The sequence below is a fragment of the Pogoniulus pusillus genome, chromosome 21 (assembly GCF_015220805.1).
Source record: "Pogoniulus pusillus isolate bPogPus1 chromosome 21, bPogPus1.pri, whole genome shotgun sequence".
Classification (NCBI taxonomy): Eukaryota; Metazoa; Chordata; class Aves; order Piciformes; family Lybiidae; genus Pogoniulus; species Pogoniulus pusillus.
This window is the reverse complement of record NC_087284.1, coordinates 17,972,639-17,996,999: the sequence shown is the minus strand read 5'-3', so window position 1 is coordinate 17,996,999 and position 24,361 is coordinate 17,972,639. Positions and strand designations below refer to the sequence as shown.

Genomic DNA, 24,361 nt, shown 5'->3' with positions numbered 1-24,361 from the left:
AGTTGGAGATGAGAGTTTACAGGACCACAAATTTGGCATGCAAATAGGGAACCAAGAAATGTGAGCATTTCCTTTACCTTACTCAGGTTTCTGACCTGCCCTTTATTTGCTTAGTTTAAGAAGCTGGATTCAATTGAAGGATTCCTCAAGCACTCCTTGTCTTGGGTTCATTATCAGAAGGCATTGTGTTCTGGGTGAGCCCCTGTGTTGAACTTTGGGGCTGTCACTTAAACAAAAAACACTTTTATTTCAGTGAAACACCCTCTAGAAAAGCTGGTAGGGCTTGGGAAGGGAAAACTTTCCCATTTGAGTCTGCTTCTTGAGTAGCCTGTAAACAAACAGGATTTAACCATATCCTGGCCTGAATAACTGTATCCTGGGCTGCCATCAAGAGAGGCATGGTCAGCAGGTTGAGGGAGGTGATTCTCCCCCTCTACCCTGGTGAGACCCCACCTGGACTACTGCATCTTGTTCTGGAGCTCCTATTCCAAGAAAGATATGGACATGCTGAAACATGTCCAGAGAGGGGCCACAAGGATGATCAGAGGGTTGGAGCACCTCTCCTATGGAGACAGGCTGAGAGATTTGGGGCTGTTCAGTCTGGAGAGGAGAAGGCTCCAAGGAGACCTTATTGTGGCCTTCCAGTATCTGAAGGGAACCTACAAGAAAGCTGGTGAGGGACTTTTTAGGGTGTCAGGTACTGATAGGACTAGGGGGAATGGAGCAAAACTAGAAGTGGGTGGGTTCAGATGGGATGTTAGGAAGAAGTTCTTCACCATGAGGGTGGTGAGACACTGGAACAGGTTGCCTAGGGAGGTGGTAGAAGCCCCATCCAGCCTAGTGTGAGGTGTCCCTGCCCAAGGCAGGGAGGTTGGAGCTAGATGATCCTTGAGATCCCTTTCAGCCTTGACAATTCTGTGATTCCAAGTTAATAGGTGGATGTTCTCTGCCTGCTCAGAGCATCTTGTACATATGAGTATCATAGAGATAGCATGGAAATATGCAGCTGGGAGGCTCTACTTTTAACATGGGAGGAAGTGTGTGTAGTCCCTGTGAATGTGTACACACAACTTCATGAGGTGACCCAGCTTTTCAAACAGATTGTTTCTGCCAGAAGCAAGGAGTGTCCTGCTTTTGCAGGTGGTAAATTTAAAACTGATACCTACATTTTCATCTGTTCAGAAATTGTATTCCCTTGTCTTTATTTTCTGTTGGTTGAGGGAGCTGAGTGTGATGGCTCAGAGAGGTGTTGATGCAGAAAGCTCAAATGTTCTTGGCTGCTCTTGCAGCTGCCAATCATTAGACCTCTGTCTCATGAAACTTCACCCCGAGGAGGAAGGAAGAAGGTTGAGATGTGCTTTGGGCAAACTGGCTGTGAGATGCACACCAGAGCACTTCTTGCTGCTGTTTTTCATCTCTAAGTTTAGAAATAATTAAGGTCTTTAATGAGAGAGTTTTTTGTGTCAGGGCTGGAAAGATTCCACATTTCCACATGCTGAAGGTAGCCCCAGGCCAGCCAGAGCTGTCCAGGTTTACAGACCATGTCTCCTGGAAGTGTTTACCAAGTTAACCTCCAGTGAACACAGTTTGTGGGAGTGCAGGAGAGAAACAGGGAACCTCTGTCATCACATGGAGGACTCTTCAAAATCCTAAAGGAACGGCATGGGCTCTAGGTGCTCGCTGCTGAGTTGCCACATTGACTTCTCTCGATGTAGTTGTGTGCACCTCAGCCTTTCCCTGCTCTGCCTTCACTACTCCCTTTGTGAGAAGAGGAGGGAAAGGCAGACTTGAAATTTGGAGCAGTTTGTCTTCTCCATCTTTAAATCATGGTCCCTTTCTTCCTCAGAAGGGATAGACAGTGTTTGGAGGGAGGCAGTGCTCCTGCTGGTTGTGAAATCTGTTACAACCTCTTGTGTGTTTTAGCTTAGCATAACTGGGGTGTGTTTAGCAAACAAACCCGGGATTTGAGGAGGAAAGTGAGAAGAGGGAGAGGGGTGTTCTCCATCAGCAGCAAATCCACAGCAGACCTTCAGGCTTGCTCTCTTTGGCCTTTCCTCTGGAGCACGAGATGTCACCTGGGAAGTGAGTGGCAGAGCTGTGCCCTCTGCCCTTCCCCTTGCTGGATCCCTGTACGGCTAGCACACATGGTAGCTGCTGGTTGGCATGACACATGCACTACCAGCCCAAGCTTTTGAGGAGGACGCTGTTGATGGCTGAACTTCTGCTCTCTGACTAAAGCCTCTGTTGGCCCTTTCCCTCAGGGCTTCAGCAGGAAGGCAGTTTCTCTTCTCCCCCTTCGTTAAGGATAAAGAGGCCTTTGTGTTAATCCCAGTGGTGACTCCGGGGCTCTTAAAAACGCTGTGCTGCCTGGTTTGTTTTCACTGTCTCATTAGCATGCTGTCCTCCAGCTGAAAGGGGCTTGGAAATAATGATGTGTCCTATCTGGTGGCCATGGGAAGATGTGCCAGTCAGTGGCATGGGGAAGAAGTGTGTGAGGGGGTGAGAGTGGCACATGGGATTCACAGGGTTTGTTTTCTGTTCCTTTCAATAAATAACTATGTAACAATGTGCTCTTGTTTTGTCTCCCTTCCTCTCTGATTTTCATCATATCCAAACTTCTGTGGCCTTGGATCCAGTGATTGGAAAATACAGTCAACTTCCAGACTCAGGTATGGTGGTTTATGGACAAGTCTGCATCATGCAGGAGGCACTTCCCTGGGAGCAGGGGGATCTGGGAGTCAAAGCTCTCAGAGCAGGGTTGCTGGTGCGGAGCTGAGTAGTAGGTTGGACTGGATGATGTGGGAGGTTTCTTCCAAACTGGTTGATTCTATGATAGAACTGTAGTATAGTTTGGGTTGGAAGGGGACTGGATGAGACTGGATGGATCAACCAGGTTGGAAGAGACCTCCAAGATCATCCAGTCCAGCCTAGCACCCAGCCCTATCCACTCAACTAGACCATGGCACTAAGTGCCTCAGCCAGTCTTTTCTTGAACACCTCCAGAGATGGTGACTCCACTACCTCTCTGGGCAGCCCATTCCAATGCCAATCACTCTCTGTTGAGAACCTCCTCCTGACATCCAGCCTATACCAGCCACCATGGAGGTGGCAATGCTTTTATTCCTTTGCTCTCTTGTCTCTTGATCTTTGCCAGTGCCTGAGCCACCACCAAGCTGTGTCAGATGCTGGGCAACTTATTAAGTGCTGTCTGCCTTGTCTGTCAGATGTGGGAGAGCAGAAACTGGCGCCTAGAAGACTGCCCAAGATGTGTATTTTGGAAGGGGGAGGGTTACCTTTGTGTAGTGGCTGGGACATTCTGAGACAGCTACCATTTTTGGCATATTATAATTTTGTTCATGCCTGCTTCTGTCCTGGGTACTTGAGCAGTGGGTTTTATAAATGCCAGTTTTAAATTAGTAGTGCAGATGACTCAGGTACTTGTCTAGGGGGAATGAGTAAGGTGAAACTCCTTTTCTTGTTTCCTTCCTTGGGAGGTTCGTCCTCATTTTCACTTCTGATGAGCACCCTTGTGTCGGCAGGTATGAGTGACAGCGTCAAAGACAAGTTCTCCACTGCCTTTTCCATCGTGGGTATGTTTTCATCGCATGCCGTGGGAAGCCTCAGCGTGTTCTTCTGTGCCGAAATCACACCCACAGTCATCAGGTGAGACCTCGGACCTCTCCGCTTCAAGGGGCAGGGATGCAACTGTCCTCATCTAATTGGTAACTTAATGCCTTGCACGGCAGGGGGAATCCCTTGAAATTCGAGACCTCACAGCCGGTTTAGGATCACTCTTTAATGTCTCTGCAGTTGGTCTCCGTAAATAAATGCCTGCTCACAAACAGAAAGGCTTTGTTTCCAAGGGCTCCACCTTGTGTCACATCACAGAATCATAGCCTCACAGAATCGTTGTGCTTGGAAGAGGCTTTACAGATCATCAAGTCCAGCTGCTAACCCAGCACAGCCAGGTCACCACTAAACCATGTCCCTCAGCACCACATCTACATGGCTTTTCAGTCTCTCTAGGGATGGAGACTCCACCTCTGCCCTGAGCGAGCTGTTGCAGGCTTGACAACCCTTTGGGGAAGAAATTGTTTCTCATGCCCAACTTGAACTTTCCCTGGTGCTTCTTGAGGCTGTTTCTTCTTGTTTTATCACTTGCTGCTTGGGAGAAGAGACTGAACCCTACCTCACTCCAGCCTCCTGTCAGGGAGTTGCAGAGAGCAAGAAGGTCTCCCCTCAGCCACCTCTTCTCCAGGCTGAACAAGCCTGGTTTCTCAGCCAGTCCGCACAAGAACTCCAGACCCTTCATCAGCACCTCAATGGCCTTCTTGTAGTTAGAAGTCCAAAACTGAACCCAGTATTCAAGGTGTGGTTTCACCAGTTCTGACTATGGGGGGGCAGTCCCTTCCTCCAAGACAAGGACATGCAATCCCCTCCTTCATCAGGCAGGTTAATCAGGCCAGTTCTGGGGTGCTTCAGTATAAAGGAGGTGTTGCAATGTCAAGAAGGGTTAAGTGCTTTTGGTGCAGAGAGGTGGTCTGCAAGTCTGCCTTTATTGCAGATCAAGTCATCAGGTTTCTTGTTCCAGGTTTTTCTTGCATTTTCCTTGCTTCTGTGCAGGGTTGCTGCTTTTCTGGCTTGGCTTTGCTTGTGTCTGCTGTTTTGCTCTGTCTGTACCCCTCCAGAATCTGCCTTTGTGTTATCAGGTACCAGTAGCTCTCCCTTAGCTCTGACTCCCAGGTTCTTTTTCTCCTTGCCCACCTGGAGGGGAGGTAGGTGAAGAGTATTGCAGTAGTGCTTCAGTGGTAGAATTCTCACCTACTACACAGGATGCCCTGGTTGTATTCCCAGTCTGGGAAGCTGTGAATGGGCTGGCTGCTGGCTGAGTTAAAACCTGGACAGTTTCCCTGGGTCCCAGGCTGGTGGGGGTTAGAAGTGACCTCTAGTGATTATCTAGTCCAACCCTCCTGCTAAAGCAGGGGCACCCACAGCAGGCTGCCTGGGATTGCAATGTCTTGGCAGGTTTGGAATCTCTCCAGAGAAGGACCCCACAACCTCTCTGGGCAGCCTGCTTGTGGGATCCAGCACGCTCATATCAAAGAACTTCTTCCTCCTGGTCAGGTGGATCCTCTTGCCCTCCACCCTTTAGCTGATGATCGGCATTGAGAAGATCCCCTCTCAGCCTGCTCTTCTCCAGGCTAAACAGCCCCAGGTCTCTCAGCCTTTCCTCATCAGAGAGGATCACAGTAAGACCAGGACACCTTTGGCCACCACCCTTGAAAGCCAGGTCTGGTTCTTGTCCCAGTTGAGGTCTCAATTCAGCATCAAGCCTGCTTCGTGCAGGTGGCTGCAGTAGGTGCTCACAGAGTCTCTTCCAGCTTGAGCAGCTTTCTGGTTCTTCTGTACCGTGAGCCATGCTGTGTCAGCCTATTTGCTCAGGCCAGACAAATAGCCATCTGAAGACAGGATTGACATCTCCCTGCTCCCCTGGCAGTATTTCCAGTTTTCCTTTCGGTTGTTTGTTTGTTTGTTTTTCTTTTTTCCCCATTTTCACGTTTGCAGCAGCAAACATTAAAAAACTCTTCTAGGGCATAGACCCAGAGGTATTTTCAAGCCACCTTCTTCCAGGTTTTGATGGCACCAGATAAATTAATGCCTGCTTTCATTGCTGACATCATAATGGAAAAAGTTCCTTTTTTCCCCTCCTCCAAATCAGAAGCCACTTGACCTGCACTGACAGAGCAGCCTTTGTTGTTGCCTTTTCCTGTTTCCTTTCAGCTTGCTTGATGTCCTTCTCCAGCAGCTTTTAAAACTCACCTCAGGTCCTTCTCAGGGGTTGGGGTACAATGTAGCCATGTCAAAGCCTGATGGAAATGAGCTGGGCTTTTGTTGCTCCAGAGCCAGCCTGAAGGGTGATTTTCCATGCGTCCCGAGCTGGCTGTGTCGGTGACTCGTGTGAGTGTATTAATGAAGCTGTAGGGAGGCCAGCGGCACAATGCCTGCATTCAGCTGGGCTCCCAAATTGCCATCAGGAAGCTGGCAAGTGCTTCATGAGGGATTCAGCAGCCTTTGGGAAAACGGCTGCTGGCTGTGAAAGGTGCAGAATCTGAAGCTCCATAGGTGAAGTTTTGATCCCATTAGTGTCCCCAGAGCCATGCTTTGAATTGGAAAGGACCCTTTAAAGTTACCTAGTCCAAGCCCCCCACTCCCCGGCAGTGAGCAAGGAACATCTTTGACTACAGCAGGTCGCTCAGACCCCCAGACAACACAACCTGGAGTGTTTCCAGCAGGGATGGGGAATTCTACCACCTCTCTGATCAACCTGTGCCAGGGTCTCAGCACTCTCACTGAGTCCTGTGCTTGCTGCCCTGTAGTTGCCAAGTGAGCAACAGCAGATTTTGGAAAGGATTTGGTGAGCTTTAATACTGCTCTCGGCTGAGCGTATTTGGCATCTGTAGGATTATAGCACTGTGATTTCAGCTGCACTCGATAGCTGATGAGATGTTTTTTCCCAGGAAGCTGATGCAAAGCCATTCTTCTGTCTCCTGTAAGGTCCAGTTATTGTTAATAGTTTTGTCTCTGCATTTGAGCCAGGGACTGAAGCACCTGAGCCCATCTGATCAGCAGAGAGTTTGCATATAGGTGGCGTTAGAGAATCCCAGCATGATGGGGGTTGGAGGGGGCCTTTGGAGATCATCTAGTCACAGTATCATAGTATCATCAGGGTTGGAAGAGATCTCATAGATCATCAAGTCCAACCCTTTACCACAGAGCTCAAGGCTAGACCATGGCACCAAGTGCCACGTCCAACCTTGCCTTGAACAGCTCCAGAGACGGCGACTCCACCACCTCCCCGGGCAGCCCATTCCAGTGTCCAATGACTCTCTCAGTGAAGAACTTTCTCCTCACCTCCAGCCTAAATCTCCCCTGGTCCAACAGCCCTGCTGAGGCAGTGTCACTCAGAGCAGGTTGTCCAGGATCACGATGCCCAAACAGGTCTGGAATCTCTCCAGATGTTTTTGAGAATTCCACCAGGCTGGGATTTTGTTTCCCAAGCAATTAGGCAACAGTGATCTGCAGCAGCAAAGCAACTCCTGGCTGGAGTAACTGCAGTGTGAGCAATCCAGAGAGAGATGTGTGATGCTGGAGTGATGGCAGGCAGGGGGTTGGTTAACCTGGGGGACACATTAAGGCTGCAGTACTGTTGGGGCTGTGTCGGTAGGGGTTGGTTGCAGGGCCAGGCTTTCATCTTTGCTGTCCTTGCAGGGGAGGTGGCCTGGGGCTGGTCCTGGCCAGTGCAGGCTTTGGACGCCTGACTGCCCCCATCATGGAGCTCCACAACCAGAAAGGCTACTTCCTCCACCACGTCATCTTCGCCTGCTGTACGCTCATCTGCATCATCTGCATCCTGCTGCTGCCGGAGAGCAAGAACCAGAACCTGCCCGAGAACATCCCGGACGGGGAACATTACACCCGGCAGCCCCTGCTGCCGCACCGCAAGGGTGAGCAGCCGCTGCTCCTGACAAACTCTGAGCTCAAGGACTACTCCGGCCTCCACGACTCGGCGGCTGTCAGCGACGGCATCTCGGAGAACACCACTGCCAACGGCATGAAGTCCATGTAACCGGGTGGAGAGTTCACCTTTTCCCTCCTTAGGTTTTTTGGGGGCTGGGTTTGGGATTGTTTTGGTTCTGTGGGTTGTTTTTTTTTGTTGTTGGGTTGGTTTTAGTTTGTTGTTTTGTTTGTTTTCTCCCCATCTCCTCCTTCTTTTGTATTTTATTTGACGCTGTTGTGCAGGAAGAGCAGCACTTGGGGCAAAGGTGTTTTGCACAGAATCTACAAACCAGTGACAGAGCAGACCAGACTTGGGGGGAATTCAACTCTGCTGCTAAAGCAACATTTGGCATCTTCAACTGTTGTGCAGATCACTCTTGGAAAAAAAAAATGGTGGGGAAAAAGACTCACCTGAGAAAAGACTTAGCTGGAGGTAGCCCTTCAGAACTCTCTTTTTTTTTTTTCCTGCCATTAAATAAGTATATTTATTTTGATTTATTCTCAAGAAGCACTTTATTTCCTTTTCCTGTCATAGATAACACAAACGAAGCCATCTGGTTATAATTGGTGCAGCCATTCCAAGAGAGAAACCGTGGGGGGAGGGGAGGGAGTTGTTTTCTGGTTTGGTTTTTTTTGTGTTTCTTTAAAGGAAAAGAGAGATCCACTGCAAAGTTGAATTGATTGAGATTTCGACTTACAGGACATTCTTCTGACTGTCTGAGAACGTCCAAGCACCCAGGTTGCCTGCTGTGTTTGTATACACCAAAATAATAAACCAACATCCAAAAGAAGGGAAAAAAGAAAACCCCACACAAACAACCAATAAGCAAAACCTGCTGTGACTCAAACTCTGACTGCATTTTAGGCAGCTTCTCTTTGTATTTGTAGCCCAGGTGCACTTAACAGTTACTTTCTAAATTAGTTGGGGTTGTTATCCAGTGAAGAAAATCCTGCCCAAACGTGCTGGTTTTTCAGTGAGAACCAGCCTGCTGTGTTTTTAGACTCTATTCATCTCTTTTAAACAGTTCTTGCTTGTAAATGTAGATGATGTAAATGATTTGACCGATGATATAAAGATCTGATGTGCCCAGAATGGCTTTAATTACTGGAAGGCCCAAACCCTCAAATGAACTGCTCCAGGAGAAGAGCATGGACCAACAAGGACAAAAAGTAAGGAGTATGGGCTACAAACCTGTACTTTTGTCCCAAGAGGCAGCACAGGTGGGATTCCTGCTCCTGGGAAGCAAGTGTGCTGGCATTGCCTTACCTGGGTTTAGAACCAAGGTTTGGATTTTCAACCATAGAATAACAGAATGAAAAGGGACCTTTAAAGGTCATCTAGTCCAGTGCCCCTGCAGCGAGCAGGGACACCTTGAGAGCAGGTTACTCAGAGCCCCATCAAGCCTGACCTTGACTACAGTGTAGGTGGACAAAATGACCACTGGGAAGGAATGAATTGATAGCCTGTGAATAATGATTTACAGCCTGCTGTTGGCTGTCTTGAGAGATGTGTTCTTGTTCTCACTTGAGTATCCAGTGAACTCACTCATATTTTCCCCCAGTCCCCAACTGCTCTTGTAGAATTTTCATTCAGAACAAACCCCAAAACAAAACAAAAACTAAACCACTTTAGTTAAATTTGCTTGATCCTACTCTAGGATGAGCACAGTGAACATCCAGTTTGTCTCCTACTGCACAGGTGGCACTTTGATAGTGGCCACCTGACTCCTCTAGCCCCTAGACCAGCCATCCCTGCCTGAATAGGGTGAAGATCCCATTCAATGCAAGGACCTAGTAAACAAAGAGCTTCTTGCATTGCAGTCACTCTGCCTGCTCTGGCTCCTCTCCTGTCCGGCACAGGACACCCATTTGTGATTGCTCCTTAGCGCAGACGCCGAGATAAACAGGGCAGCAGGATGTTGATGTTGTGTTGAGTGTCCATACGATTGCCACTTGGTTTGATGTACATCTTGTGCTCCCACGCATGGAAAGCACCCGTTTGCACTTTCCTCCTCTCCCTCCCCTCCCCCTGTCCTCCTTTGCTGTGTATATTGTTGATTAACTACTGTACCTAACAATTTCCATCCTCCATTAGGCTGCCCTCTTAAGTCCCCAGTAAATTGGAGTAGCAGCCTCAGTCGCCGACAAGGGCAAGGGGACACTTAAACCTGCGGAAGTGGCAGAGATTGTTGCCTTCAGAGTAACAATGTTGTCCTAAAGCTGCTAATTTTCCTACAGATGTGGACACCCGGGTTCTTCTTGAGCCCCCTGAGAAACACTGGACCAGTTGATGGTGGTTTTGCCCAAAGTTACACTACTGGGAATTTTTTTTCTTCACCTTTGCTAGGCTTGCTGGGGCACCAAGAGCCTGACCTTCCTTACACTCCAGTTTTACTGTTGAGAGTGGGCACGGCTGCTTTTCATCCCATTCTGTGCTGAGACTCCTGCAGCCTGTGTTCACCTGCAGGAGACATCCCAGCCCTTACCCCTTTGCGCAGTATTCACGTGCCAAACTTGTGCAATACCTTTCGCCTTCAATGCAAGACGCTTGCTGCAAGCCCCACAGGCTGGAGATGGGGAGTGAGGTGAGGGGGAAGAAGTCTCACCACAGGAAAAACAACAACAACAACTACAACAAACCCTGAAGAAGCAAACCAAGTCGAAGAGAAGAGAGAAGGGGCCTGAAGGTGGCAAAAGTGGCAGTGCAGAGGCGGAGAGCAGCGTCACACCATCCATCCTGCTGCAGGGCCAGCAGTTTCCTCCTGCATGGGCTCTGCATCTGGGTGCTCAAGCTGCAGTTCAGCTCTTGTAGCCCATCCACAGAGCTGCTTCCAGCATGGTCGGTGGTCCTGGTGTGCTGCCTGCTGTTGTCCACAGTGCTTTAACGTTTCCCATTCTGGTGGTTGCCCTCTGCTGACAGACAGGCCCAGGGAAGAGAATGGCTGTTTAAACACATCAGCGTTCCTACAGGAACCAAGCAAGGTGACAGGAACATGCAGCAATTGGTATTTTTTTTAATTAAATCCTTCTGAAATTGACTTGATTTGCTGCTTGTTTGGGGTGAGGGGTTTTGGGCTGTCAGCTGGTAGTCGATACTGATCTTCTGCAGCTTCTCATGTTGGTCTGGCCCTCTGCCTCTGTCATAACACTGAACCACCAACTAATTTCCTGCCTTGGCAGCTCCAGTTTTGCTCCTTTCCCTGGAAAGGTGAACGCTTCTGTGATCCCATTTTTTTTTCTCCACACACACTCCAGAGGGTTGGAAAGCCTTGGCTTAAGCGTATCTTGTGTGGAGGAGCTGGGTACCAGGTGATGGATGCAGCAGGGCACAAAGGAGGTGCTTACTGTGCTCTGCCCAATCCCATGGCAGGACAGGGCTCTGCTGGAGTCTCAGTCTGCTCCAACATCACCTCCTCAGCTGCATCTCCTCAACAGCACCAGGAAAAGGCTTTTCTCAGGTGGCTCTTTCTGGCCACCACAAAGTCAAAGTTGTCCTGTCTTTTTTGGCCTTGTGAACCTTCAGCAAGCTCTCAGCCCATCAGAGCATTTTTCTTTGGGTTTAAAATTTAAGAGCTTTTTTCCATCTTTGCAAGTTGAAACAAAAATGTGAACCTGACACTATGCTTGATCTTGGGGAGGGCTTTGTCCCCTTCTTAAGGTGTTTCAGTGATGCTTTTGTGGCCAAACGCTGCAGGCAGCTAACAACAGTCAGCCTGTTGGCAGGTGGTGTGCAGCCACTCAGAAAAAGCAGTTCTGTGGTTTGCTTTTTAGTTTGTTTTTTTTTTTTCTTCAGCAGACTTCTGTTTGTTTCTTTTTTCCTTTTTTTTTTCCCATGGAAATATTTTGCTGAACTGTTGCCACTTCCTGGAGCTAAACAGTAAAGGTCACTAAATTGGAAGCAGAAGTGCCATTAACTGAACTCTGTGAATGTCAAGTCGAGCCTGTAGCCAGCACATAAGACAACACTATGGAAGCAGGGGAGGGTGGATGATCTCTCTCCCTCTCACCCTCTTATTTCTTCCTTTTTGTTTTTTTTTTTCAAAGCAAAATGACAAACCTCATTTTAAATGTGTTGTGTAAAGCGTCTGGGGAAAGGAGTGCAGTGTGTTCTGTCCAGTGGATGAGACCTCCCTCCCCGTTTCAGTTTCTGATGAAGTTCTAAAGAATCGTGTTACTGTATGTTTCTGACCATGAATAATAGTCTGGTGGTGCTTCCTCATAGCACAAGCTTAAATCAAGTACTGAAAACAAGTCTTACAAGCTAAATGTCTGCATGATGTTACATCTGTTGTACCTACTGAGAAGAACTTTGTATGTAAATGTACAGAATAAAATGACATTGTCCCATCGGTTTGCTCTCCTTGTGGTCTGGCTCTCTTACAGTGGCTCTGGAACAGCCCAGCTGCAGCTCATTGTCCCGGGTTGTTGACACCTCATCAAACAGCCCTACCTTCCTTTCCAAACGGCATGAGCTGCCTGTAAGTCAGGCAAACTAAATCAGCACATTGATTGGTAGCTAATTATCCTTTACAGTCAATCACAGAACAGTTGACTGGGTGGTATAAATTAAAAAGAAAACACTCTCCAGCAGTTGCTTTTGCTGCTCTGACGCTGAACTGCAGCCAAGGACCTGATCCCACCAGGTAAAGAAGGGCCCTCTACACCCACATCAAACCTGCAACATCTAAGCCTTCAGATGCGACTTGTCAGGAGCTGTACCTTCTATATCAACTTCTCAGAGTTTCCAGTAGCTGATTTTGGCACCACAGCAGGGTAAGTTCACTGTGTTTTGTCTGTAATTTCTTCAGAGCAGCAGCACCAGTTTTGTGTCAGAAGCTTACGGCTGAATCAGGGCTCAACTTGCAACGGAGAGAACCTGCAACTCCTGGGGTGCCTCCAAAGTGCCATAGCGTGCCACAGCCTGTATTGGCATCTGCCAATGCCCACCGTGCTGTTGCCTCCACAGCTGCTTTAGGGGTTGTAGTCGAGTTTCCTGTTCCCTGCACTTCTCATTGAACACAACAGCCTCTGGGTCTGCTTTTGAACAAAAATCCACTCTACCTAAACACAGGTCCAGAGAGCAGCAGGTTGCTTTGTGGCAGTGGTGATTGCTCTGACTTCTCTAATGAATTTTGTTGAGGTGCTGGAACGTGTCCAGAGAAGGGTGACAAAGCTGGTGAAAGGCCTGGAACACAAACCCTATGAGGAGAGACTGAGGCAGCTGGGGGTGTGCAGCCTGCAGAAGAGGAGGCTCAGGGCAGAGCTCATTGCTGTCTACAACTACCTGAAGGAAGGTTGTAGCCAGGTGGGGGTTGGTCTCTTCTCCCAGACAACCAGCAACAGAACAAGGGGACAAAGTCTCAAGTTGTGCTGGGGGAATTATAGGCTGGATGTTAGGAGAAAGTTCTTCTCAGAGAGAGTGATTGGCATTGGAATGGGCTGCCCAGGGAGGTGGTGGAGTCACCGTCCCTGGAGGTGTTCAAGAAAATCCTGGCTGAGGCACTTAGTGCCATGGTCTGGTTGAGTGGCTAGGGCTGGGTGCTAGGTTGGAGTGGCTGATCTTGGAGGTCTCTTCCAACAAGGCTGATTCTAGGAATCTGCTTAGTTTGCACATACAATGCTCTTCCAGTAAGCCAGCAGATTTACCTATTGCTCCACAATTCCAGGTGTGTTTTCTTCCTTCTTGGGGACGTACAGATTAACTCTTCATTAGGCTCTTTTGGTGTTCCCAGTGCTCCAGACACAGAAGGAAACCCAGTTTAACTCTACTGCTACAACCAGCAGGGCTGAAAGGAGCAAACTAATATTTGCTGTATGTCATGGCTTTACAGTGCCAAAGTGTGAGGACCCTTTACTAGGCCACTAAAAGCTGGCATGCTATGTTCAGTCCTAGTCCATGGCTGATCAACTGTACAGCTAGAATTTGGAATCATTTCCTAGCAAATCCCAGTACTGAATGGAATCCAGGCACTTTTACAATGATGTTCACACACTGCAGCCTATTTTCTACTCTACTCAATCCCTACTTAAGGCAGGAAATCGGAGGGGGAGGGAATAATCAATTTCTGGTCCAGCTCTATTTCCATCCACCTATATTTAATAATTGCAAATTCAGTCAAAATAGTACAACCCAAACATAACAACTTGCCATCAGAGTGAAACTTGCAACCAGTTTTTCTAAAACAAAAACTTCAGGCTGTTTCACAGCAGGGCAAAGTCAAAACTTCTCTGGGAAAGCCATCATCTCTTCTTTGATCCTGTTCTCTATGAGCAAGGTGAAACTGCTGTCTGTGTTCTGAAGATTGTAGCTGACAAAGATCTGTTTTTTGGTCTTGCTGGCTAAAACACAAAATGGAGTTGTCAGCTCTAGTTTGCTTTGTATCAGGTGATGATGGTGTTCAAGCGAGCCCTTAAAAACCTGCATCGTGGAGATTTCCAATGCAACATTCTCCACTCTTCCTGTGCTGGATGCAGCCATAGAGGAACAGGAGAACAAGGATCTGAGCACTGGCACATTGAGCAAACCTCTGTGCATCATCAAAATAGGCAGTATGAACCTGGTGACTCTTAGCTAAGTTTTGGGCTGATGCAAAATGCCATTAGTCACTGGAAATCCTTGCAGTGCTTTTGGTGGATTTTGGATGCTTCAGAAATAAGTGAAGTTCGTAGTGAAACCCACACCAGAGCAGGTGGGCCAAAGGCCACTGGAAATGGTCCTGCCCAGGTCCAACCCACATGTTCCATAAGAAGCAGTGTGGGTGGCAGGACCAGAGCACAGATCATCCCCCTGTACAGGGACACTGGTGAAGCTGCACCTCAAATACTGGGTTCAGTTTCGGAGCCCTCACTACATGAAAGACATTGAGGTGCTGGAGTAGGTCCAGAGAAGGGCAACAAAGCTGATGGTCTGGAGAGTAAGTCTTGTGAGGGGCGGCTGAGGGAGCTGGGGTTGTTTAGTCCAGAGAAAAGGAGGGTCAAGGGAGACCAGCTCACCCTCTACAACCACCTGAAAGGAGGCTGGAGCAAGGCAGGGGTTGGTCTCTTCTCTCAAAGAACGAGGGACAGGATGAGAGAAACGGTCTCAAGTTGTGCCAGAGACAACTTAGGTCGGGCGTGAGGAACGATTTGTTTACCAAAAGGCTTGTCAAGCCACGGGACCGGCTGCCCAAGGCAGAGTCCCCACGCCTCGGGAGATGCAAGCCAGCGTAGAGGTGGTGCTGCGGGACGGGTTTTAGCGGTCGTGATGGGCTTGATAATCTGAAAATAGACTCTGGTGTCTATGACCTGCCCCCCCTGCTCGCTCCCCGAGCACCACAGGAGCGCGCAGCCCTCACCCCGGCACCTACCCAAGCGTCGGGCGAGAGAGGCGGAGGCGGTGTCGGACGGGTCCCCCAGCAGCGAGGCGGCCACCGGGATGCTGTCCTGCGAGAAGAGCACAAAGAGCACGGATCGGACCCCGGCAAGGAGCTGAGCTGGCGGCCCCGCTGGCCACCTCCCACCCTTTCACCGCGCCCCGGCAGCATCCCGGGAGATGCTGCGGGGACACTCACCCGGGGACTGCACATGGCGACGGCCAGGCTGGCGAGGGCGGGCGCGGCTCCCACCCAGAGGAACAGCGAATCCTGCAGCCTCATGGCGTGGAAATGCACCCGCTGCTCGCCCAGCCGCCCGCTGAAGTCGTGCAGGGCGATGCCGCCCGCCGCCGTGGCCCCGTCTCCCGCCGCCTCCTCCTCCTCCATCGGCCTTTCCTCCCGCTGCGGCCAGGCCCGCAGCACGCAAGGCCCGAGCGGGCCGCCCGCTCTCCCCCTGCCCGGGGAGGCGGATCTCGGCGCCGGCCCGCCCCGGTCACGCCACCTCCGGTACTTCGCGGGTGGCTGGGTGGGTGCGCGTCTCCCGGGGTGGCTTCCCCGCAGCCTGCGCACACTGCTCTCCCTCTTCCCCCGGCGAATCCCCCCTCCGCGCCCGCACGGTGCAGGGCTCGCTCCCTGCACACTCCTCCTCCGTGCACAGCCCTGGCCTCCCGCCACTCCACCCACCGCAGGGTCACACCTCACAGCCTGCCCCCGGCGCTCACGCCCTGCCGCCGAGCATGCACAGTGCCGGCGCTCGCCCTCTCCCAGCCACCCCTCCCGGTGCGCATCCTGCCTTCCGCGGGGCTCGCCCCCGCCCTGGGCAAGGCACACTCCTCCCGGGCCGTGTCCGCCACGCCTCCCCGTACCCCGGCTGCGGGCCCCAGAGGAGCCGCGGTTAGTGCGGCTGCAGGGCTGAGGAAGCCCCACTAGGTGGCAGGGCAAGCGCTGGCTGCGGAGGCAGCGCCGGTAGCGCGGCGCCCAGCGGCTCCCAGGAACCACCCGGCAGGAGCCCCGGGAGTTTCAGGGGCGGGAGTGATGCTGTGCAGCCTTCCGGAGGAAGAGAATCGAGATCTTGGCATCCTTGGCTTTATTCAGCTCTTGGGGGAGCTGAATACAAAGCCACCGACTCAGATTGGCTGAGCCCAGGAGAACAGGGGACCGTGAGAGGTGGCATGGATGTGCCCACCACACTTTCACCAGACCATAGCTGAGCCGGGTATCCTTGGTCCTAATTTTCATAAGCTTGGTCATTTGCTGTCTGAACGTAAGGAAAACATTCTTTGCTGTGAGAGTATCAGAAAGCTGGAGCAGGCTGCTCGGAGAGGCTGTGGTGAGATTCTAAACCTGCCTGGACCTTGTGATTCTGGGCAGCCTGCTCTCAGTGACTCTGCTTTAAGCTAAATCATCTCCAGAGGTTCCTTCAAACCCCCACCACGCTGGGGCTCCTGAAAAGGGATTTCCCTTAACTATACTGTCTGTTACTGGTGCAAATACAGATGGCACAGTGATACCTATGAGCCCTTCACAGTTGGAACCATCATCGTGCCACAGGCAGGGTGATCATCTCTGCTCAAGGAACAAACGAGTTAATGACAGAATCATTTTGACTGGAAAATACCTTCAGGATCATGAAGTCCAACCATTATCTTAACTTTAGCAAGTCTGGTGCTAACCCAGGTCCTGTAACACTATGCCTATGCCTTCTAAACATCTCCAGAGATGGGGATTCAACCACCACCCTGGGAAGTCTGTTCCAGGGCTTGACAATACTTATGGTGAAGAATTTTCTTCTAATATCCAACCTAAACCTCCCCAGTGCAACTTGAGGCTATTTCTTCTAGTCCCTTGTCCCTTGGGAGAAATGATCAAACCCCACATTGCTCCAGCCTCTCTCAGGTAGATGTAGAGAGCATGAATGTCTGGCAACAATCTCCTTTTCTCCAAGCTGGACAACCCCAGTTCCCTCAGCTGCTCCTCCCAAGACCTGTTTTACAAACCCTTCACTAGTGCCATTGCCCTTCTCTGCACACACTCCAGCACCTCAAAGTCTTCTTGTACGGAGGGCTCCAGAACTGAGCCTAGTGCTAGAGGTGTGACTCTTCTATCAGCTTTCCCTCCACCTCCCGTTTCATACCTATGTATGGAAATCAAGATTTCCACTTTCAAATCCTGAAACAACACTTTCTTATTGAAGAAATGGTGAAAGGGAGGGAGCTTCTGTCCCTCGCTGCTCCTCCCTAAGCCGCTCTGGTTCCTCTGACATCTGCCAGAAGAGAGCTCCTCGGCTCTGCTCATTTCTGCCTGTGCTGCCGCATCCGCGCTAAACCCCGGGAGGCAGCTCAGCCCGGCTCAGCTGTCATAGCCCAACATCCCATGGCACAGGATCAACTCAGAGAGAAGAGGAGGGGCTGCAGACCACCTCCTCTGCCCTACATTTGTCACTATCTGCTCACACAAAGCATTATGGTATGGATGATGGCAGACTCCACATATGCCTTTCCCCACCTTGCTGCTGGTGCTACAGCAGGCTTGTGCTGGTCTAACATATCCCTATGTCTCCTCCTACAAGGTGAGTCTATGCAGAGGCTGGGGCTTGAGAATCAGCCTTCCTCTCTCTCTACAGCCTGTTTCTAAATGGCATTTAGCCTGTGACAACTACAGACATCAGACAGACAAACAGGGGACAAAACTTACCTCGGACGGGAGCAAGTGATGCCTGCATGTCCCATATGCTTCCCTCTGCAACGTGTCCCTCTCTGTGCTTGCTCACTCAGACCTCAGCAAGAGGGAAAGAGCACCAGCTAAAACTGGGAGAACTACCACAGGGCAGAAGCATTGCAGAAATAAAAAGCAGAGCTTTCTGTCTGGGACACAAAAGACCTGCTGGGAGCCACACAGGTGGTGGCAATGGTGGTGATGAGATCCTGGTGGTTAGACACCTGCAGCTAATGGAGATTTGCATCAGGTTCACCAGCAGGGAGAAGCAGGTGTTTTAAGGGAGCAGTTCATGTCAGCTGCTCTTCAGAGGCAACTTGAGAACATTTCATCTGGTCAGAATCACAGAATATTGAGGGTTGGAAGGCACCTCCAAAGATCAATTGGTCCGACACCCTTGCCAAAGCAGGTCGCCTAGGGCAGGCAGCACAGGTATGTGTCCATGCTGGTTTTGAAAGCCTCCAGAGACAGAGACTCCACAACCTCGCCAGGCAGCCTATCCCAGTGCTCTTTCACCCTTGCCACAAAGTTTCTCCTCATGTTGTGGTGGAAGCTCCTGTGTTCCAGACTGTACCCGTTGTTCTTTGTCCTATCACTAGGCATTGCCCACCTTCATCCTGACACCCACCCCTCAGTTATTTACAGATGCTGATAAGATCCACTCTCAGCCTTCACTTCTCCTTGAGTCACCCTGTGGGATGCAAGGCAGAGGTACCCAAAGTGTGCTTGAAACAGAGGGAATACCAAGCTGCTACTGACCTAAGGACTGACTCAGCTGCTTAGGTCCCAAAGAGCTGTGTCCTTAGCCATGGAAGTCACTGCCCCAGCATGCAGTGAGTCTGACTCTCAAGGCAGCACTGAGTGGGTAGTCAGTCAGGCTGCACTGGAAGCTGAATGAAAGGTATTTTTTTTACATGTAGTTTGCTGTTGTCATGGTTATGGGACTTACACTCCTGCTCTCTTCCCTATTGCTCTGGGCACATTCCCTTTGCTGATGCCAGAATTTCTGTCCATCTTTTCCTTCTTAACCTGGGCCTGGGAGTTAATGGTCTTTGTCACTGAGTCCCTTACTCACAGAACATGCCTGCACACAGCTTCTTGCTTCCTCAAGCATGTCAGCAAGTGCCTGCCTCTCAGCCTGGTTCTCCATGTTCTTTCATTACTTTTTAAAGTCATACCCTGCTTCTTTAATTTTGTTCCATTTGCAAGCAAAGCTAACAGCACAAAGTCAGCTTTGGTTGTTCTGCTTTGTCCTTCCTGAAAAAGGAGAGGAGCTTAAAAGCTTTGTTGCTCAGCAGCCCTCAAGTGTTCCCTCACAGGTGGCTTCACTCAAACCAGCCTTTTGGGCTTGTTGTCCTTGTTCATTTCAGCTGTATCCAATACAGTGGTTTAGCAGGCTGAGTGAATATCCCAAGTAGTAGCTTAACACCTGTGTGTTGCTAAAGAGTCGCCCAATGTTGTCAGGTTCATTAAGGATAGGGCTGCTCAGACCAGGCTCTCCAAGTTTATAGAACAGCTCTCAAACAGCATCATTTAGATCAGGGATGTACATGATTTCCTAGCAGAAATATGTCAAGCCTTGTAAGGTTCAATAGGAGCAAGTGCAGGGTTCTGCACCTGGGCAGGAACAATTGAGGATGTCCCTGCTGGCTGCAGGGGAGGCGGTTGGGCTAGATGACCTTAGGAGGTCCCTTCCAGCACAAACCATTCTATGATTTAATGAAACAGCTACAGCTGTCTCCTCATCAGTGTATATGATGCTACTGATGGTTACATAGAATATAGCTTTGGCTTCATTGACCTGTCTCAAATCTCAGGAGTTAAAAGAAAATGGCATTACACTTGGCACTAGTATCCAAAGTTGAGAGTGTTGCCTGTTTGCATGAGAGAACAATACCTGAGGGGTGGTTGTGGCCAGGAGGAGGTTGCTCTCTTCTCTCAGGTGGCCAGCTCCAGAACAAGAGGACACAGCCTCAGGCTGCGCCAGGGGAAATTTCGGCTCGAGGTGAGGAGAAAGTTCTTCACTGAGAGAGTCATTAGGCACTGGAATGGGCTGCCTGGGGAGGTGGTGGAGTCGTCGTCCCTGGGGCAGTTCAAGGCAAGGTTGGATGTGGCACTTGGTGCCATGGTCTAGCCTTGGGCACTGTGGTAAAGGGTTGGACTTGATGATCTGTGAGGTCTCTTCCAACCTTGGTGATACTGTGATACTGTGATACTGTGATGTTCTCAGAACACAGGAAAATGCTATCAGAGTTCCTTCACTGTATTTTCCAAGACAGGTAGGATCCCAACAGGCTGAAGCTGCATCTTCAATAAATCTGTGTCCTGCCCTTGAACAGCAACTGAAAAACATTCTTCCCTGCTCAGAAATATCCCTTCTTCTCAGAAACCATGAGAAATCACAGAGTGTTAGAGGTTGGAAGAGGCCTCCAGAGAACATAGAGTCAAACCCCCAACCCTGCCAAAAGCAGGATCACCCAGGGCAGGCCACACAGTAGCACATCCAGGCAAGTCTCCAGAGGAGACTCCACAGCCTCCCTGGGCAGTCTGTTCCAGTGTTCACCCTGGGTGACAATGTCAGTGCTGGCACAGCAGCCCTATGCCAGCACATCCCACTTTTGCCCCCTTTTCCACATTGCTGCAATCCCAGTGGCAGAAATTCCTTCAAGGACCAGGGGAAGGAAGGGCTGGAAACTGTTTTCATCTCTGCCACAGATTCCAGCCTGGCAAGGATGCTCCCAGCTGTAATACAGCAGATGATCAAAGCCTTTGTCTCCTGCTATGAGCAGAGGGGTTGTGCTGCTGCACTGACAGCGCACTGAGGCACTTCGCTCCCCCGCCCCCAAATGCTGCTTTTTCCTTCTGCAAGCTCATGATACCCAGCTCAACACCCTCCAGCCCAACAAGGGAGGACAACTGATTCTGGGAAGAAAGAAATGTTTCCAAACAGTAATTTTCTTCTCTGCTAAGACAGAGATTTAATGCACATATGAGTGATCTGGGGCCTTTTTACTTCTTCTTTTTCTTTTTAAGTCTTCAGAATTATATTTATTCCCTTTCCAGGTTTTTGATAGATACATTTCAGAGGCACCTGAGAGCTGCTTGAAATGATCTCCAAAATTCTTTTGCACAGCCACACCTTTTGCAAAGGGAAACCAGAAAGTGTTAACAAGTTGACAGCAGACTCTGCGTTACAGGGAGCAGTGCTGCCAGCCGCAATACTACTGCAGGGAGGAGCGAGCAGGGTGGGGGTAGAAGACCTTGGAAGAAATAAATGCTTTGTTCTAGCAGTTTACAAAGACTCCTGCTTCCTTAAGAGGACAAATCCTAGCAATGAGTTTGGTAGAAACTCGACTTGGTAAGGATGCAGGGCAGCATGTTGCCCTTGGGGTTTCAAGGATGAGTCCTTAGGGGGGGGGTGTGAGAAATAATGTTTAAGGATGAAAGAAATAGGGAATGTTTGCTGGGCATGTGGCTTCTGTGCTGCTGCACTTCCAGATCCTGACCTGATACAACAAACAAGGGTCCAACAGTGTCTGACACTGTCATTTGCAACCAGAGCCTCAAACAATGCAAATTAGCCTGATCTCAGTTCTGTCCAAACACACAGACACAGACACACACACACACAATCTAGCTTAGGAAAGAAAAGGCCAAGAGCAGAATAAGTGGGACAAGCAAGTGGCTCTTTTCTTTCATGCCTCACCCTTTTGCATTCACTGAATTTGTTCCACATAAATGTAGAAACAGCTGCATCAGCACCAGTGCCTTATTAATATTTATGCCTGGAAAGCTGAACACAGAGGAATCAAAATGCCTTCCCGGCGCTGGTTTGGGGACACCAGCATCCATACAGCACCTTGCCATGTTTGGTGGCCAGGCAAGCAGATTGATTAGAGAGAGGATCGATTTCTCAGCAGCACTCCCACCTGATTGCAGGAGAACTGCCCTTTGCCTCCAGCCTGCTCTTTGCTTCTCCTCGTTCAATGATTTTCAAATTAGGGGGACCATCTTTCATCTCTCCTTTTACACTTCTGTGGTTTCTCTTCTCGTCTATCACGTGCAGCTGGAGGTGTTGATGTTGTGTAGATGCTTGAGTTACACCTCCAGGTGTTGCTGGAAGAGTAGATGCTCGAGTTGTTATTTGTTTCTCACACAAGGGCATAGCCATGAGCCTCAGTATGAATGGGATGAAATAAGAAACAACACTGCAACAGATGCACATGTGCTGAGGGAGGACTGAGTTCACAGCACATGGCACTATGCACATGAGAGGTGCTGGTGTGACCCTGAGAGCCTGCTCGGGGGCTTCTTCCTGCTTAGCTTTTGCTGATGAGGTGCCACAGTTTGAGTCCTTAATCTGAGGCTGGGATTTTTCTTTTCAGAGCATCCTGAGCAGGATTCTGGCCAACAGCCTTCTTCCAGCTTCTGCTTTGCAGGAGCAGTTCCTAGCATGGCTCATCACCAGTGAGCAGGAAGGTGCTCATCTGAAAAGAGTTTTTACTTATTTGAAGAGAAGCAATGGTTTGAAACAGCAGTAAGAAAGGAAAAGAAAATAGTCCCATGATCTGATTGTGAGCAGGGCATGTAGCAGCCCTGGATGGCTGCACCACCAGCTCCCAGTTTCATCCTTCCTGGGGCCAGAGACATCCCAAGATGGACAGCACCAGAGGCAGCTACTGGAAGGACAGGTATGGGTGAAGGGGAAAGGGTTGGCTTTTGCTATGCCTATGAACATGGCCTCAATGCTGATATGCTGCAGTTTTCTCTCCTTTGAGCATGGCCTCAATGCTGATATGCTGCAGTTTTCTGTGACTTCCCTGTTTTCTTCTTTTAGGATTTAACAGGGTTGAATTGGGTGGAAGAGACTAGGTGCCAGGTCACCACTGAAACCATGCCCCTTAGTCCCACATCTACATGGCTTTTAAACCCCTCCAGTCCACCACTACCCAGGGCAGCCTGTTCCAGGACTTGACAACACTTTTGAGAAAGAAATTGTTCCTCACGTCCAACCTAAACCTCTCCTGGCACAACTTGAAAGCTCTCATCCTATCACTTGTTAGCTGGGAGAAGAGAATGACCCCCAAACAGGGCTAAAATGTCCTTTCAGGGAGATGTAGAGAACAAGAAGTTCTCCTCCTAGTCTTTTTTTTCCAGACTAAACTGCCCCATCTCCCTCAGCCACTCCTCACAACATTTGTGTTCTAGATCCTTCAACAGCCTTGTTGTCCTTCTCTGGACCTGCTACACTTCTTGTAGTGATGTGCTCACAGTTTTCTGTGCTGGGGGTCTAAGCTCCCCTGTCCTTGACCTACTGATGATTGTATTCCCATGTTCCAACCTCCACCTGCATCTACACATTTTCTCCTCAGGCATGGTGCTGCACTGCTGGCTTGCCCGTAGCTCAACACTCTTTTGAGAGCCTGGACCAAGGCTGTGCAGCCAGGGCATCTTAGAGCCTTGCTTTTGCTGGGGCAAGACTAGCAAAGATCATGCTTGGCACACAGCTGCAAGTCCTACCAGCTTTGTCCTGCTTCTGTCCTTTCCCACTAGCTAGAACAAATGGGTCCAGCCACTGGTGTAGCCTGCAAAAAAAACCATAAAGGCTCACAGAGGTGGAGATCCCAAATAAAAAAATGTATTTGAATGGCTACAAACTGTTCCCTCTCACAAGCACCATGCTGGATTCCTCTTCAATGCACCCAGGCTCCTCCCAGACTGCCCCTCCTCCAAGTAATAATTGATCCATGCAGAGGAGGCTTGCCCTGTGTGACTTAATGATGCCCCAGATGCAGGTCATCTGTTGTCTAGACTGGACTGCAACTTAGAACAGAATCATAGAATTGCTTTAGTTGGAAAAGATCCTTAAGATCATCAAGTCCAATCATTATCTAAGTCTACCAGGTTGGGTGCTAAACCACATCTCTTAGCATCGCATCTCTGCATCTTTTAAACACCTCCAGGGATTCAGCCACCTCCCTGTGGAGAAGGGAGGTGCTTGCAAGACTCCAAACTTCTTCCTCAAGATATGGCAAGCTTCAGTGCCACTATTGGATGTTCAGGCATGACTTCAAGATCTGTAAGCCGTTCACAACTCTATGAGAGGAGCCACAGATGAGGACACCACCCATAAGATGCGATGGCGAGCCGTGGGATGGGTGCCTGTGTTAGAGCTGCTGCTAGGTCTGGATTTGCTAAGTTGCACAGAGGTGCAAATTCCTTATAACCACACTTCAGTGTTGCAAGGGGACCTACAGAAATGCTGGGGAGGGGCTGTCTCTAAGGCCTTGTGGTGATAGGATGAGGATCAATGGTTTAAAACTGGGGCAGGGAAGATTTGGTCTGGACATCAGAAGGAAGTTCTTCGTGGTGGGGGTGATCAGACACTGGAACAGGTTGTCCAGGGATACAGTGGGCACTGACTCTGGAGACACTAAAGGTCAAACTTGATGTGGTCCTGGGCAGCCTATCCTAGACAGAGATGTGCCTGCTGACTGGAGGGGATTGGACAAGATGATCTTTAAGGGTCCCTTCCAACCCAAGCCAATTTGTGAAAGGAAAACCAAGTTTTTCTTTAGCAAAAACCTCCTAATGACCTACAAATTGTGCTGCAGGACATTACACAAGCTCACACGTTTCCTGTCATGAAGTGAAATGATTGAGTCATCCCCTTGGGCTTTAGATGGCTGTCTTTTACTGCCTCCTGTGCCCTGCAAGGGAATGGGGACCTTCATTGC

The 24,361-nt window shown here is 49.7% G+C and overlaps 2 protein-coding genes across 3 annotated transcripts in view; one reads left to right on the top strand and one right to left on the bottom strand.

Annotated features, from left to right (window-relative positions):
- SLC22A23 (solute carrier family 22 member 23) overlaps positions 1 to 11,906 on the top strand; it is a 98,069-nt gene extending 86,163 nt beyond the window's left edge. For both annotated transcript variants that reach the window (XM_064161115.1, XM_064161114.1), the window contains 3 exons: positions 2,637 to 2,669; positions 3,540 to 3,663; positions 7,270 to 11,906. In XM_064161115.1, the coding sequence (XP_064017185.1) occupies positions 2,637 to 2,669; positions 3,540 to 3,663; positions 7,270 to 7,627 (515 nt within the window). In that variant the 3' untranslated portion in view covers positions 7,628 to 11,906. The remainder of the gene's footprint in view (positions 1 to 2,636; positions 2,670 to 3,539; positions 3,664 to 7,269) is intronic.
- Positions 11,569 to 15,497, bottom strand: PSMG4 (proteasome assembly chaperone 4). Its single transcript, XM_064161116.1, has 3 exons — positions 15,108 to 15,497; positions 14,904 to 14,979; positions 11,569 to 13,896 (listed from the first exon to the last, which is right to left on the bottom strand). Exons 1-3 carry the CDS (start codon positions 15,294 to 15,296, stop codon positions 13,775 to 13,777), a joined length of 387 nt encoding a protein of 128 aa, XP_064017186.1. The 5' UTR covers positions 15,297 to 15,497; the 3' UTR covers positions 11,569 to 13,774.
- Positions 15,498 to 24,361: the final 8,864 nt, after the last annotated feature.